Source organism: Chrysochloris asiatica, unplaced genomic scaffold (assembly GCF_000296735.1).
Source record: "Chrysochloris asiatica unplaced genomic scaffold, ChrAsi1.0 scaffold00376, whole genome shotgun sequence".
NCBI classification, from domain to species: domain Eukaryota; kingdom Metazoa; phylum Chordata; class Mammalia; order Afrosoricida; family Chrysochloridae; genus Chrysochloris; species Chrysochloris asiatica.
Window position 1 is genome coordinate 691,349 of NW_006408894.1, and position 16,773 is coordinate 708,121.

Here is a 16,773-nt window from a genome sequence, read left to right on the forward strand (position 1 = left end):
AAGCAGGGCGGGGCCCGCGGGGGTTCTGGCGGGCTGGGCGGGGCTCTCGCTTATTATGGCGGGTGGGGGGGGTAATGGGGTGCAGGCGCTCGGTCCGAGGTGTACGGCAAGGTCTGGTGGGTGCTCATGGTCCGGTGGGGTTGGGTTGGGACGGCGGGGGGATCGAGGGGGTAATGTGGCCTTGTTTCATATTCTTACAAAGGGATACACTGTCATTTCAAGTCCCTGATTTACATGATTGTATACACAACATTAGTAGAGACCAACAAACAGGGTAGACTTCATGGTCATGTGTCCCATTATAAGGATGTCATGCTTGGTTTAATGATGTGGTGTTGTAGGTTAATGTACTGAACTGTAAGGTCGGTTTGAACCACTAGGTTGGCGGTTCAAGCTCACCAGCCACTCCTTTGAAATCTTATGGTCACTGTGGGCTGGAACCAACCTAACAACAACAGCTGCTATCTTGAAATTCTTAATCAATGTTGAGCAAGGGGCCCTACATCCTTATTTTACACTGAGTCCTGCAAATTATGTAGCTAATCCTGCCAGTGAGTACACAACACATGTTCCCAACTGTCGCCTACTCGCTCGGACTCTTCTCCACAAGACTCACGTCTCAGGAAACTCCTCAGTCCCAGGAAAACTGGGATAATCTGTCACTCTACCTCTGGTCCTCAAACAATAAACATATGAGGAATGTGTCATGTGACCTAGTGACTAACAAAATGAAAAGTTCCTTCAGGGCATAAAATGCTGTGACCCTTACATATTAATATTTTAAATACAACTTATACATAGTTTCTAGCTATATTTCAAGGGTATATTAACTTAACACTTTGAAAGTTACCAGGACCCATTTCAAAGCACAAACAGTAGGAAAGGTTTTCAGAGTCTATATTCAACGTGAAGGCTTCTGGGAACCTATGGAGAACCTGATTCCGAATAGGGTAAAGTAGAACTGGCCCCAGAAGGTTTCCAAGGCTGGAATTTTTATGGAAGCAGATTGCCTGATCTTTATCCCATGGAGCAAGGTGGGTTTGAAAAGCTGACATTTAGATTAGCAGCCAAGTGCTTAGCCACTGCTTCACCAGAGTTATAAACCACCTGGAATTCAATGTAAAATGTTACAGATTTGATCATTTTACTACAAGCTGAACCTAAAGCTATTCAGTTTTTCAAAGCCTTCAGAGACCCTGAAATAGTAAAATGTCTTAGTTAATTGATCTGATAAATCTTGAAATTTGGGGACATTTCAGATAAAGTTCTAAGTGTGCTACATTATGGAAGTCAGCCTTGAGGAACTGATTTACCCAGACCTTCTGGAACATTCCTGGGATAAATTCATTCCAGTTCAGGCCAGAATTAATAAACATATCTCATTCCAGTGATCAGAAATTCATCCAAAAAGCCTTCCAAATATAGCATATTATATTTTTCCCAAATAACACACATACATCTTATTTTTACAAATGGTGAAACCCATTCAAATGTTAGTTTCTTATGCTTGCTTGCACATTATGTATGTGTGTGTCATTTACATAGGTCCATTATTTGAGAAAATATGGTATTGTAACTGATCTTGGTCTATAACCATTTTAATATGTTGCATATATTTATCTGTTTTGGGTAGAAAGACAGATGTCAGAGTTTCTCCATGTTTTAACCAACATCTACAGTACTTTATGTTGTTGTTGTTGTTAAATGCCTTCGAGTCAGTTCTGACTCATAGAGACCTGTATAGGGTTTCCAAGGAGCAGCTGGTGGGTTTGAACTGCCAACCTTGTGGTTTGCAGTCCAGTACTGATTCTATAGAGCCACATCAGGAGTCCTAGCTGTTCCAATAAAAGTTGAGTAGTATACTTCCAAGAGTTTCAGTGGCCATGCAATATTAAATCATGATTTTGAAAACAAATACCCTATGGAAAGACTTATAAAATAGTAGTTTTTAATGGAAAATGTCAATAAATGAATTTTCAATAATAATTTTTTAACAGAAACTGAAATATCCTACAAACAAACGTACAAGGCTCAACTCTGAACTGGTTCGTCTTCAACATCAGCCACTCCATTGATTGGTAATAAATTGTATTAATCAACTAACTTGGCTAGGAAATTCCTCTTCCCCTAATTTTGAGCCCTAATTATTTGTGTGTTCCTTCTGAAACTACTTGCTTCCTTGGAGTGTACCAAAAAATTTAGTCCATTTAACAAATATTTGTTGGGCATCCACTGTGTACTAGGCATTGTTCCAGGGATTGGGGATACAGTGATCAGAAAAACAAATGCAATAGCTGGTCTCACCAAGGTTGAAAAGTGACCATATCAACTTATGCTGCCACCAGCTATGTATAAGTATTGCTGTTTTCCCACAATCCTAGCCAACACTTAAAGTCCTGGTGTCGTGCTGTGGTTTAATGCACTGGATGGCAAAGTTGGTTGAATTGCAAGGTCAGTGGTTCAAGTTCACCAACTGCTCCCTGGAAACCCTAGACTGACTGAGTCGCTATGAGTCGGACTGACTTAAAGGCACTCAACAACAATAAGCAGCACTTGGTGTTTTCAGTCTTTTTAATTTTGCTGTTTTGATAGAAGTGACATGGTGTATCATTATTATCTAAATTCCCATTTTACTGATTAGTGATGAGGCTGACAAATTACTTAACACCAAGTTTCCTTTTCCATGAATTTTCTATTTACATCTTTGGCCCACATTTCTATTAGGCTGCTTGTCTTTATTATTTGTTTGAAGGAGTTTATTCGGTTACTGGCTTAGCTCTGGTTCCCAGAAGTAAGACCTGTGACAAGGACTTATGTAAAATAGTTAATTAAAGAAGGATTATTTAAGAAAAGCTTTATCAAGTGAGAGTACTTACAAATTTAGGCACCAACCTCTTAAACCAGTGATGATGAAATTGAAGAATTCTACCAATTTATCAGTCTGAAAACGATCAAACATATAATCAAGATGTATTGATAATTACTGGTGATTGGAATGCAAAATTTGGAAACAAACAGGAAGGATCTGTAGCTAGAAAATATGACCTTGTTGATAGAAACAATGCTAGAGATTGCATGATAAAAATTTTCAAGACCAATAACTTCTTTTTTGCAAATATCTTTTTAAACAACAAAAAAGATGACTGTACACATGGAACTTGCCAGATGGAATAAACAGGAATCAAATTGACTAATTCTGTAGGGAAAGACAATGGAAAAGCTCAATATCATCAGACAAAACAATTCCAGGGGCTGACCATGGAACAGACCATAAACTGCTCATATGCAAGCTCAGGCTGAAGCTGACGAAAATGAAAATAAGTTCACAAGAGAAAAAATATGACCTTGAATATGTCCTACCTGAATTTAGAGACCATCTCAAAACCAGATTTGATCTCTTAGACACTAGTGACTTAAAACCAGAAGAGTTGTGAGATGACATCAAGAACATATACAGCAAAAGGAAGCTGCAAGCAACCACATAACATGGATGAAACTTGAGGATATTATGCTGAATGAAATCAGTCAGTCACAAAAGGACAAATATTGCATAACACCATTATTGTAAAAACTTAAGAAAAGATACTCATACTAAAAGGGGGAAAAAAATTCTTGGTTACCAGGAGTGGGAGGGAGGGGATGGTAGAGCACAGGGTAGGGAATAGACACATCACAGTTCAGGTGTTGGGGAGGGCAATACACAATAAGGGGAAGGGGAATGGAAGAACAGGTAAACAGGAGAACACTTAGGCACGTTTGCATGGGCTAAATGGAACAGAGGTAAATATTGATGTATACTCAACTTTGGAACAACAGGGCTCTGTGATAAAGTCAGCTTTTGTAATGATATTTGCAGCCTTGGGAACCCTACTCTGTCATCTAGGATCGTGGTGGTGGTATGCTGTGGGGTTGGTTCCAACTCATAGTAACCCGGCATAAAGTTTTCCAGGCTGTAAATCTTTATTTGAGTAGAATAAATCTTTGAGTAGAAAGCCTCCTCTTTCTCCCATGGAATGATTGGTAGTTTCAAACTGCTGACCTTGAAGTTAGTAGTCCGACTTGTAACCACTACACTACCAGAGGCTCTTTATAGGGTCACTATGATTGAGAATCTACTCAACAGCAGTGTATATAAAGAGGAAAAGAAAAAGAAGCTCTAAACCAACACGTACAATTTTTGTTGTTGGTGTTAGAAAAAGCAAAAATATAGCTCATACTAGCTGAAGCAACAAACCTAATTCACTGCCATAGAGATGGTTCTGACTCATAGAGGCCCTGTTTAGGGAGCCTGAGACTATAAATCTTTACAAAAGCAGAAAGCCTTGGCATGGCTGGTGGATTCGTACTGCTGACCGTGTTGTTAGTAGTCCAGTGCTTACTTTACAGCATCACCAGGGGCAGTTTAACTTATATACACTTCTTAAAGTCTGAGATTTGAAAAAAATCTCTCATTTTTATTTCATACTTTCAATAGTGAGTAATGAAATGTTTCGCAGAAAGATGAATGAAATGTAGACTCTGAAATGCTGATAAGTTGTTTCCATCAATACCACTTCTTTCTGTGGCTTATCTGAATGTTTCTGCTACGAGTACTCGCATCTCATGTATTTTATGGAGTGGACAAATGTATCATGAGCGTAAAAGTCAAAGAACTCCACCATGAGACAATATACCCTCACAGCACCACACTAAGCGCATAAGACAACCTGCTGTTTTGTTTTTAATTTTTACAACAAAAACATGACACCCTATTGTTAATAACAGAAGCAAAGACTAGGAATCATACAGTCCTGATGTCACAGTTGTTGTTTTAAGTGCCATCAAGTCAGTTCCAACTTGTAGCAACCTTGTATAGGGTTTCTAAATAGTGGCTGATGGGTTTGAACCACCAACCTGTGGTTAGTAGTTCAGTGCTTATCTTACAGTGCCACCTCAGGACTCCAATGCCACACACCTGTGTGAAAGCAAATCCTTCATACCAACAGCTCCATCAGCTAGTATGAAGGATTTGCTTTCACACAGACATGCTCTATGAGGGTGTTAGAAATATGTTGTCGTTAGATGCTGCTGAGTTGGTTTTAACTCAAAATGATCCAACACATAATAGAAGGAAACACTGGTAGGTCCTGTGCCCTCCTCACAGCCATTCTTACTTTTGAGCACATTGTTGTAGACACTGTGTCAATTCTAAGCTGTATTTCCTCCCAGAAAGATTTGTTCATTCTTCTGGCATCCCATGATAAATTTGATATTCTTTGCCAACATCGTGATTCAAAAGCATCAGTTCTTCAGTTTCTTTACTCATTGTCAGTAATTTGCATATATATGTGACATCTGAAAATACCATGGCTTGTGGAAGGCACACTCTCAAAGGTGTCCTCTAATGACATTTTTGCTTTTTAACACTAAAGAGATCTTTTGCAGTAGGTTTTCCCAAAGCAATACATTATTTGACTTTGTAATTGCTGCTTCCAGAAGCATTGATTATAAATCAATATAAAATAAAATCCTTGACAACTTCAATCCATTCTCCATTTATCATGATGTTGCTTATGGGTCGGTCTAGTTGTGAGGATTTTGTTTTATGTTGAAGTGTTTCTCTGCTATTCATAAGGTTTTCAGTGACTTAATATTCAGAAGTAGTTCGTCACTCCTTCTTCCTTTATTAACTATGCAAAGGCTTTTGAATGTGTGGATCATGACAAGCTATGGACAACATTGCAAAATATGAGTATTCCAGGACATTTAATTGTGCTTATGAAGAATCTGTACATGGACCAAGAGGCAGTTGATTGAACAGAACATGGTTTAAAATTAAGAAAACTGTGCGACAGGGTTGTATTCTTTCACCATACTTATTCAACCTGTATGCTGAGCAAATAATCTGAGAAGCTGGGTTATATGAATAAAAATGTGGTATCAGGATTGGAGGAAGACTCATTAACAGCCTGAGATATGTAGATGATATAACCTTTTTTGCTGAAAGTGAAGAGGACTTAAAACATTTACTGATGAAGATCATAGACCACAGCCTTCGGTATGGATTACATCTCAATGTAAAGAAAATAAAAATCCTTACCACTGGACCAATCAACAACACTCTTATCAATGGAGAAAAGATTGAAGTTGTCAAGGACTTCATTCTTCTTGGATCAACTATCAACACTCATGGAAGCAGCAGTCAAGAAATCAAACTACGTATTGCATTAGGCAGATCTTCTGCACAAGACCTTTTAATAGTGTTGAAGAGCAAAGATGTCAGCTTGAGCGCTAAAGTGTGCCTGACCCACGCCATGGTATTTTCAATAACCTCATATGCATGCAAAAGCTGGACAGTGAATAAGGAAGACCATAGAAGAATTGATGCATTTGAGTTACCGTGTTGGAGGAGAATATTGAAAGTGCCATGGGTTGCCAACAAGCAAACAGATCTGTGATGAAAGAAGTGCAGCCAGAATGCTCCTTGGAGGCCAGGATGGCCAAACTTCATCTCTCATACTTTAGACATAGTGTCAGGAGGGACCAGTCGCTGGAGAAGGGTATCACATTTGGTAGCATCAGAGAAAAAGAGGAAGACCCCCAATGAGATGGATTGGCCAGGTGGTAGCATCGACGGACTCAAGCATGGTAAATGGTAGTGAGGTTGGCCCAGGATCGGGCAGTGTTTCGTTCTGCTGTGCATAAGGTCGCTATGAGTCGGTACTGACTCAATGGCACCGAACAACAACAATGTTGAGGTGTAAACCATGCTGAAGGCTGTATGTGGTCTTTGATCTTCATCAGTAAGAGCTTCAAGTCCTCTTCACTTCTAAAAATGTCTCTGAGCTACTTCAAATAAAGCAAAAACCAGAATTCTGTGGATATTTACAATGTTGAAGCCCAGGCATTTGAGCCAAAAAAATGTTTGCCTACAGAATTTTATTTCCTTCATTGTTTGCCAGGAATGTTACATAAGCGTCTCTTCAGTACCACCCAAAAACTCTCAATAAAAGGAACACACACAAATAATAAAAAGGCTAAGGCTCCAAGTGGAAATTGAATTGTATTTATTTTTCTTATACAGAATCAGAGAAGTAAAAACCAGTACCAAACTCCTGGTAAAATGGTTTGATCTGATTGATTTGGCAGCATACTTTCTGTATGCATAGCATTCTAAATGAAAAAATAAACACACATATGTCATATTACAAAATGTAAAAGAGTAAATTTTTTAAAAAGTAAAAGTAATAGCACATAAATGATGTAGTGTGTTAGGGAAACGGTCTCTCTCAATCATCCATTTTCCCAATTAAATGAATCTACAGTTTTATTTAACTTTTTTTCATAGAAGTTGTACTTTCAGCAGTTACTTTCTAATTACATCATGAAAATACCAATGGTAATTAACAATACTTTTCTCACTCTTCCAGATCACCATCTTCTACCAAGGTGTGGTCAACAGCACCTCCCGCACACTCATTTTTTTTTTTTTTCCACTGTTTTACATGCTTCCCATATATGGTGTATTCAATGAAAGAAATGGTATTCACATACTAAACACTATGGTAAAACACCGTATAACAATTACTTAGATTTAATAGAGCTACAGATAGGTTTTAACAATGTATTTACTTCAAAACAATATATATATTTTTTTAATCAGAGGGGGAAAAAGTCTTCAAAGAAAGATTTCTGAAATTATTTTTCAGTTTTACTTCCTAACATTTGACTAAGTTATTGGGTGAAATGGTGAAGCTTATTGATTCATCTAGGACTCAAAAGACTAGATACCCTGGCAGTTGTTTTATAATAAGAAATGTAGTATAAATAGCACCTTATTATGAATTCTTCAGGGAATTTTACTTGAACTGATAGGAAACATCCATTAAAAAGCTGTCCTTACTTAAGAATTTCTAGCTTTAGTGTTCTTTGATAAAGGCCATTATCTTATGGCCTACACAAACAAAGCATTATATCCGTCTTTACCTATTAGTAAACATATAGACCGGGTCTATAGTTTATTTTTGGAAAAATACGTATGAAGTTCATTAATAAATGTTCTAATTAATTTCACTAAATATAAAAATCTAGTATTTTCTAATGCCACAAGCCTCCTAGAAAATTACTTTTAAAAATTGGTAATGCAAAAATCAACAATGTTTTAACTATTTCAAAAGAGAAAAAAAAAAAGAAAAGAAAGAAGAAGGGCATCTGCTTCTTACATTTAATAACCTGAAAATGAGTCTATAAAAATAGTTTTTAAAAAAATACAGTAACACTGCTCAGTTTTGTTCGGTCCCTTGTTTTTCTTTTTTTCTTAGAAAGAATATACAATTCTCTTTGCAATTATTGCTAACAAACATGAAAAAGAAGTAGTGCTCCCTTCAATTTAGTAGCAACATAGACATCTACCCATCTCTCTCAAAGTGCTTAGAGAGAGGGAAAGGAATTAGGAGAACATAAACCATGGGTCCTTTAGAAAAAAAAAAAAAAAAAAAAAAATCACTTCATTGCATTGGAAGCCACAGCAGGCTTACACTTGTGCCTGCTACATGCTCAGTAACATCAGCCCTGCCCTTCCTCCTCCCACATAAAGTGCACCAAAGCCTTCTTTTCCTTGACAAGAGAGTCGTCTGGTATAAAGGTTGCAATAGGAAATTGCTGCTTTGTTCTTTTGGGGCACCTCTCACACCTCCTGCTTGTCCTCTTGCTTTGGGGGGGAACAACTACTTATCTAATTCCATTTCACAACTAGTACCCTTTCCACTCTATTCCTTAACTTTACTACTTCATCTCTGACCTTTTCACTTGACTTCTTCCCAACAAGATAAGATGTGTTCTACATGTCTATATTCTGGTATATAAAAAAGGATCTTATTGAAGATCCCCAACACATAAGACCCCTTGAGAATTGAAAGCTTCCTCTCAGAGACCTGAATTATTAATGTCTTCCCAAAACAATACATTTTAAAGAGATTAAATTCATAGATTATAAATAATGGCCGTTGGAAATATTAAGCAGTTGAGGACTTCATTGGCATGGCAGGCTGACTGCAGGCTGGGGGAACCTGATGCTCTGTCTCAGTCCTTAAAAGCTAATAAAACAACGTTCCTGGTTACATAAGAGGTATTGAGTACACATTTCATGCCTTTTTATACCAACTGTAGCAAACAAGGTTAGGATCATATACTAAGGGATCCATTTTTACTGAATTCAGAAGCGTATGTCTCCACCTTATGCCCTCAACGGGGCATTTTTTTTATACGTCAGTCAGAGAGCTGCTTCATCCTTCAAACTGTTTCATAGATAAGATTATTACAAACATTTGAAGTCTCAAAAAACAAAACTGACAAGGCTTCAGAATTTATAAAGCAACTGCTTACTGCATGGACCATAAGGCCGAAAACTATGCCATCCCAATGTTTTCAGAAAAGTTTTCAATAGGCAAAAATGCACTTGCCACTGATTTATCAAAAACATTTAGCTGTCCTGTCATCAGCTACAAAATTCTAGTGCTTTATATAACATCCATATCACATTCCTAGCTGCAATTTAAAAAAAATGAAACTCGAAGTTGGCATTGTAAAAAGTTTTGTTTAGTAAATGTTCCTCGTTAGTACTAAGCTGGTCTTTCCCAATATGCGCAGTGTGAAAATGGTAACTAGAGCTGCTGCTGCTCTCCCATTGGGGGACTAGTTGTCTACAGGCTCTGCAGTAAAAGGATGCTGGCTAGACTCCCATGGGACTGGGTGTGCCTTTGTAAATAAAGATTAATATGAGCTGTCGGAGCCAGCATGGATCCAAAACTACATTGTACGCCATACAGCAGAATTTTACTATCCATACAATGATTTTTTTAAAGCTCAAGTTAAATATATTTTAAAGCATTTGATACTACTGCCACCAGTTTTTGAAATTGCAAATGGGGTCTCCTTTTGTGCACATTTCCTGGACCAAGCCACCCATCAGAAGTTACTGCCTGTGGTGAGCTTTTTATGGTTTATAGTCAATTGATCTATAAATTTAAACTACCACTCATACAGCTTAGTCATGGAGCAGCAGAGAGAATAGAGAAAACATAATTCTGCATAATCAATTTTGCATAACCCATCACAGGAATGCAGGCTTGCAGAAAATGAAAATAGACTATTTATTTATGAGTGTAACTTAAGTTACTTTCAATCAAATCCAGGCAATGATTAAACTGGCCACATGGAAAGGAGAGAGCAAAAGTCATGGAGGCAGAAAGTGGTGCACCTGCAGACTTGCTCTGTCCCATTGTTTTTTCCAAGAGGCCCAGGAAATGTCAGGTTATGGCTGCATCCAAGCTACAACAGTACTGACTACAGCCAGGTTAGAAAGGGCTCGCTTTTGTTCAGTGCAGACTCTACATCATTGAAGAGGGGGATCAGATCTTCAGATTCCAATGTTCCTAGGTCAACATTTGTTCCCGGAAGACAGTCAAGAAAATCAGGGAAGCGGGTCTGCTGAGTATTGATGTTCATAGGTGTCTGTCCTGCATTTTCTCCTACAAGAGAAAGAAAGGAAGCAATTTTAATTCTTTTCCTTTTCTTTTAGCCATTGTTGCAAGTCAAAAAAAAAAAATTATCTTTGTGGGAAATCTCAGCTACCACATCACTGAAACTGAGTTGGTGACCTGTACTAATAAGAAATACAGAGGTGGCGGGTGAATGCTTCCTCAGTGTTTTTCCCCAGACATAGCCCTGAATGGAAAAGTCCAGGAAGATAAGAAAGAAGCATGCAAAGGCACTGTGGATCTGACCTGTGATGTGAGCCTTTCCCAGCAGAGACATGAATAGATGGTTTATGAGTGAGTAGTGAGTTCTTCCTATAATAAAGACCTTAGCTATAATCTAAGGATTTAACTATAAGCTTGTATTTACCCCTATCATCCTTCTAATGCTTAAAGACAATAGGACAGGAGTTTCTTTTAATCATGTTATTAAAAACTTTCTTCATTGATAGCTCTAGGCATCATTTGCAAAGTATTTTATAAAGTGGGTTCTTCAGATCTTCTCCCTGCTTTCCACACACTACATCCCCAAACTAGCTATCCTCCTCAGCGTCACAATGCACGCAAACATATGCAGGTTCTGAAATGTCTTACAGAAATCTGTTTTATTTTAAGCCAGTATTTCCTAAATCCATTTAACCACCCAATTCTATTTTTGGTGGTGGTTGTGTGCTGTTCAGTCAGTTCTGGCTCACAGGGACCTTATGTAGGGTTTCCAAGGCTGTAAATCTTTACGGGAACAGAAAGCCTCATTTTTCTCCCACAGAGCAGCTAGGGGATTAGAAATGTTGACCCTGTGTTTAGCAGGCCAACATGTAATCCACTATGCCATCAAGGCACCTAATTCTATTTTAGATAAATCTACTAACATCCCAATGATAATATCTACTGAACATAGTGTAGAAAATGCTGAAATAGAGGAAGGCTAAGTATATGAAAGATGACATGAATAATATTTGTTCTTTATGTATACTTGTATAAGAGAAAATGGAGTCCTGGGGTGGCACTGTGGTTTAATGCACCAGACTGCAAAGTCATTTGAACTACAAGCTCACCAGCTGCTCCTTGGAAACCTTACACAGGGTCGCAATGGGTCGGGATTGACTCGATGGCACTTAACAAAAACAACATAAGAGAAAATAAACTAACTTTGGTGTCAGTAGACTGAGCTTTTTATCTGTTGATCTTAAACACACTTGTCCAACTGGACCTCAGTGTCCTCATCTATAAAATGGGATACTGGTACATTCTTCATGAGACTGAGTCTGTGTGACCGTAGACACACCTGCCTGACGCTCAGTTTCCTCCTATGTAAAATGGGATACTGCCATCTTCCTCACATATTTGAGTATAGTGCCAAATAGTGTCTGACACATAGCCATAGCTTTAGGCATCATTCATGAATATAAACATATACACATGAAAATACAACAAATTTATTGATTGAACTTTCTCAAAGGAAGAAAACGACTGGGAACTCAATCACTGTTAACACAATATAAGAGCTACAGGTTATCTCAAACAGACACAAAAATTTTCTTTCTTAAAGGGATAAAATCTATCTCAAAGTTTGAAGCGCACTGATGACTAAGGCCAGCTTCCACCATACTGTAGTTTTTAAGAAACTTATTAAACTAGCCTTTGCATTTTACAAGTGTAGTAGACTTCTTGAAAAGGATGCACAGAAATTTCAATATTCAGAGAAAAACTTCCAAGAATTCGTTTAAATTATATATAATTTCCAAAAAGAAAAAAAACAAAAACACACAAAAAACCTTTTCAAGTCATGGGGGAAACAATCAAACTTGCATATTGTTGATAACAAAGCTTAATGACTTTTCTAGAACTCAGAAATTATGAATGATTCTGGGAAAATATATTATAGGGTCTGTAATCTGTAATAACAACGGTATAATGCTGACAACTTGGCTGGAATATAGTGTTATAGATATTGAAAAGTCAAAACAGAAAAGAAAAGTCAAAATGATTTTTTTTTTCACTCATTGGTGGTGGTGGTGTACCATGGAGTCAGTTCCGACTCAAAGCAACTCTGTACAGGGTTTCCGAGGCTGTAAATCTTTACAGGAGCAGAAAGCCTCATCTTTTTCCCGCGGAACAGCTGGTAGTTTCGAACTGCTGACCTTGAGATTAGCAGCCTGATTCATAACCACTACACTACCAGAGCTCCTTTTTCACTCACTAGAGTATGACAATTTAACAGATAAGTGTGGTTACTCTGTCACTATGTACTCTGTAGGATAAACACACACACACAACACAAACCACAAGGTTGCTGGTTCGGTTCAAGCCCACCAGCCAATATGAGGGACAAAGATGATGCTTTCTGCTCCTGCAAAAAGCCTCAGAAAACCTAACCAGAATAGCTGTGAGTTGAAACCAACAGCATAACAAGTGGAAATGAAGTTTTAGATTTGTCCTAAAAATTATCTGATCTAAAAGTGCTGAGAATCTTTTTTAATCTCCACCTCTATTAATTTTCTAATTTTTAAATAACTCAATACTGTATTTTCTTATCCAAACAAAACCTCTGTGCTTTAACAGCATTCCTCTTATCCTGTCTCCTCATATGTGGAACGCATTAGGAGATTACTTCTTCGTTACGGTCAACAACCTTAACATCTTTCTTGGGAATAATTTTGTAATCTCATAAAATCTTTTTGCATTTTGAAGGTTTATCCACATTCCTTAAAAATCAGAAGAGAACAAAACAGGCAATTCTGAAAAGGGTGTGATTGGGACAGAATATTCTGTAAGGATGGATGATGCGTCCCAGCCTTTGTTCATGCTATTTCTTTACTCTAACCTCACACCACATCCAGCTGTTGTTTCCATGTGTGCTTTTCAAAAGAAGTGCTCAGCTGACTCCTTCCCATTCATCATGTGGTCAGTCAAACAGTTCTTTCCTGACCACATTGTGTCCTGCCTACCACCAGCTTTTTCTCATTTTGTCCCTGTACAATTACATTCCTCCTCTTGAACAGGTTAATGTCCATTTCCTATAGTGACTTCACACAGGTGACCCCTAATCTCTATGAGCTGACACTCACCTAACCAGGTGAACTTGGAAGCTTAGTTTATCCAGATCATTTTGTGCATTACTTTATTTTATTAGAAAGACGGGAAGAAAGCTCTGTAATTCTCATGCTTTTTACTATTCTATGAAGCAGTGTATTTCTCGTACTTTATAGGTGATAAATCCAAAGTCAAGGGAGTTACATACCCAAAGTCACCGCAAGGAAGTGGATGGTGGATGAGCAAGGATAGAAACTCAATTCTGTCTACAAATACCATTTTCTTTTCAGACCATCACTTAATTTCCCAGTACAACTTCAAAACACTTCCTATGTACCCACTTGAGATCATTTGCAATAGATGAAGAATAGAACATCTATTTTTTTCTTAAAGTTTAGATTTCAATAACCTGAACTTTTTCTTTCTTAATTTCTGCTTTCATATAAACTAGCTTCCTAGTATCTAAAAAATTAACAAACAATTATTAAACTTAAGGAGCCACTTCATAACCCTGTTCTCAAGAGGCTAAAATAAATCTCACACCAAAATGTTCAGAGAGAGAAGAACAGAGCTGGGGAAGAGGGAGGGTGAAACCTGAAGTAATAAATTGAAAATCAGCAGAACAAACAATTCAAATCATTCCTGTGTGACTCCTCACAGTACGGCCGTGCACTCTTCTAAACCCAGAGATGACCGCCAACAATCAGTCCTCAGAGCAGCTGTTCCCCATGCCCTTACATTAATTTGACACCTGGCTAATCATTCGACTTTGGATCTCACCAACCATTTGGATGCAGAGCAAGAAGAGGAGTCTTTCTTCTAGAAGCAGAGGATAACAAACAGACAGTATGCAAAAGTGTAACAGCTTCTTTTAGTCTCAGTATTAGTGATGGTGGAGGAGGAACTTGCATGAGTAACTTCAAATAATGGACACATTGGCTGCCATTTTTGTTGGTTCTAGACTACCTTCTGAAGGTTATGACTTTCACAAGTAAGTCTGTGATTGTTGCTGTTGGCCAATGTCAAGTTGGCCCCAGATTCATGGTGACCCCATGCACAGCAAAACAAAATACTCCTTGTCCTGTGCCATCTCCATGATAGGATGTGGATCAGACTATTGTGATCTATACAGTCTTCACGGGCTGATTTTCTGGAGTGGATTGCCAAGTTTTTCTTCCCAGTCCATCTAGTCTGGAAGCTCTGCTGAAATATGTTTAGCATATGGAGCAACAAAGTTTCCATTCACAAATAGGTGGTGGCTGCTCATGACTTGAATTGGCCAAGGTTTGGATCCAGGTCTCTTACATGGAAGGCAAGAATTCTACTACTGAACCATCTCTGTCCCCAATTAATTCTAGATTTGGCTAAGACTAATTCAGTGTTTTCAATGGAAGGAGGCCCCACTTATCAGACTAGGTAACCAGAAAAACTTTTGGTGGTGGTACATTTTGAAGGATGTGGAGTCGGTAAAAGCCACCCTTCCCTCATTTCTGATTGGTGAGAGGACACTAGTGCTGTGATTGGAACTTGGAGATCACAATTCAGAATCCTCTGAGTTGTTAACTTTCCAGTATTGGTTGCTTCCTGAAAGCTGTGAATGTCATGGAAAATTTGCATGCTAATTCAACTATAAGATCAGTACAGTTTTCTTAGAGGAAAAGGGTCTTATATAAGTTAAAACTACAACACAAATATCCCGTGTGGAAAGAGGAAAACAGCAGACTGTGGTGTCTAATTGCAACTTTGAGGAAAGAGCTATAGGAAGAGTAAGGAGGAGCAAGAAAAAAAAAAAAATTCAAAGTCTGCATCCATATATGAAATTATATTTGCATAGAATATGGGAAGTGACTTGGAGTCCTGGTATAGTGCTGTAGAATAAACAGTGCACTGCTAACCACAAAGTCAGCGGTTCAAACTCACCAGCCACTGCTCAGAAACCCTCTACAAGGATGTTATGAGTTGTAATTAACTTGATGGCACTTAACAACAACAATGGGGAAGTGATTAGAGTTTATTAACCATACCTGGAATCAGGTGGCTTTTTAATTTAATGGTTGGATTTAAAAATTGAGATGAAATAAGAGACCATTTAAAATCACAGTCTGCCAGCACTCACAGTCTCTGCTCCTACCTGTGTCCATCTCATCCACATTGCTGAGGAAATCTTCTGGAGTTGTTGGGACACTGTAGCATCCCAGCCCCAGGCCACTGTCAGTGCTCTGCTCCCTTGAATGATAAGGCCCTCTGAGGAGCAAAAGACAGAGCAATTATAATGTCAGCACAATAGATTAACGTCAAAGTTAAAATACAAGCATGTATTTGGACGCAGATCGAGCAGAATCATCTGGAAGCAGAGGGCAACAAATAGCAAAACTACTGTGGTCCTTTCAGCCCAACTTTCCAGATAATGAAGGGGAAGTGGACTCATGTTTCTTTTCTACTTTGAAACATAGATCCAAACATCAATGAAAGTAATAAGTTATAAGCAAATAAAAACTAAGCACTCGCAGTAAATTAACAGTAGTTTCCTTTTCATCTTAAAATAGTAATTTGAATGCTGTTCTACATATACGTTTACAAAACATACAATATTTATAAGGATACACATATAAACAAGCAGCAAAATGTATAAAATATTTGTGTTGAACACAGACCATTTCAGGATAGTGGTGGTTATTACCGAGGAAAGACAAAGGGTAAAAGGAATTCAGAGATGGTGGAGATGGGGTCAAAATATTATTTGTAACATTGTTGTTTTTTAAAAAATTGGATGGAAATATGACAATTCTGGTTGGCAGGTATATGGGTAACTCTTACATTATTGTTTATATTTTTCAGGCATTCTAAATATTGTAAAATCAACAATTTAAGAGTAATTTTTTTTTTTTTTTTTTTTTGTAGGGAGGTTACTAACAGTTTTCATCTCTCTCTGTTTCACTCAATCTCTCTCTCTTTTTCTCTTTAACAGTGCTTATAATTGCATGGATGTGCTTGTCATAAGATTCTCCAGAAGAAGAAAAGGCACAGGGAATAGGGCTTAAACAGCTACAATTAAGGTTGACAAAATTCTATTCATGAATACACCTCCTGGCTAGCTTTACCTTTCCTTCTACTTTTACATTTCATTTAAAAACAACAGCAACAAAATAACATTGTCTCTTTTTTAGATTATTTTGTAAATTTTGAAGTAATTTTAGGTTCACATTGAAGCTGCAAAAAGAATAGA

At 37.8% G+C, this 16,773-nt stretch overlaps 1 protein-coding gene across 1 annotated transcript in view; it reads right to left on the reverse strand.

Annotated features, from left to right (window-relative positions):
* Positions 1 to 9,775: 9,775 nt before the first annotated feature.
* WWTR1 (WW domain containing transcription regulator 1) overlaps positions 9,776 to 16,773 on the reverse strand; it is a 193,538-nt gene continuing 186,540 nt past the window's right edge. Inside the window, exons 5-6 of the mRNA XM_006876363.1 lie at positions 15,679 to 15,791; positions 9,776 to 10,508 (exon numbers count right to left, since the gene is read on the reverse strand). Of these exons, the coding sequence (XP_006876425.1) occupies positions 10,324 to 10,508; positions 15,679 to 15,791 (298 nt within the window). The 3' untranslated portion in view covers positions 9,776 to 10,323. The remainder of the gene's footprint in view (positions 10,509 to 15,678; positions 15,792 to 16,773) is intronic.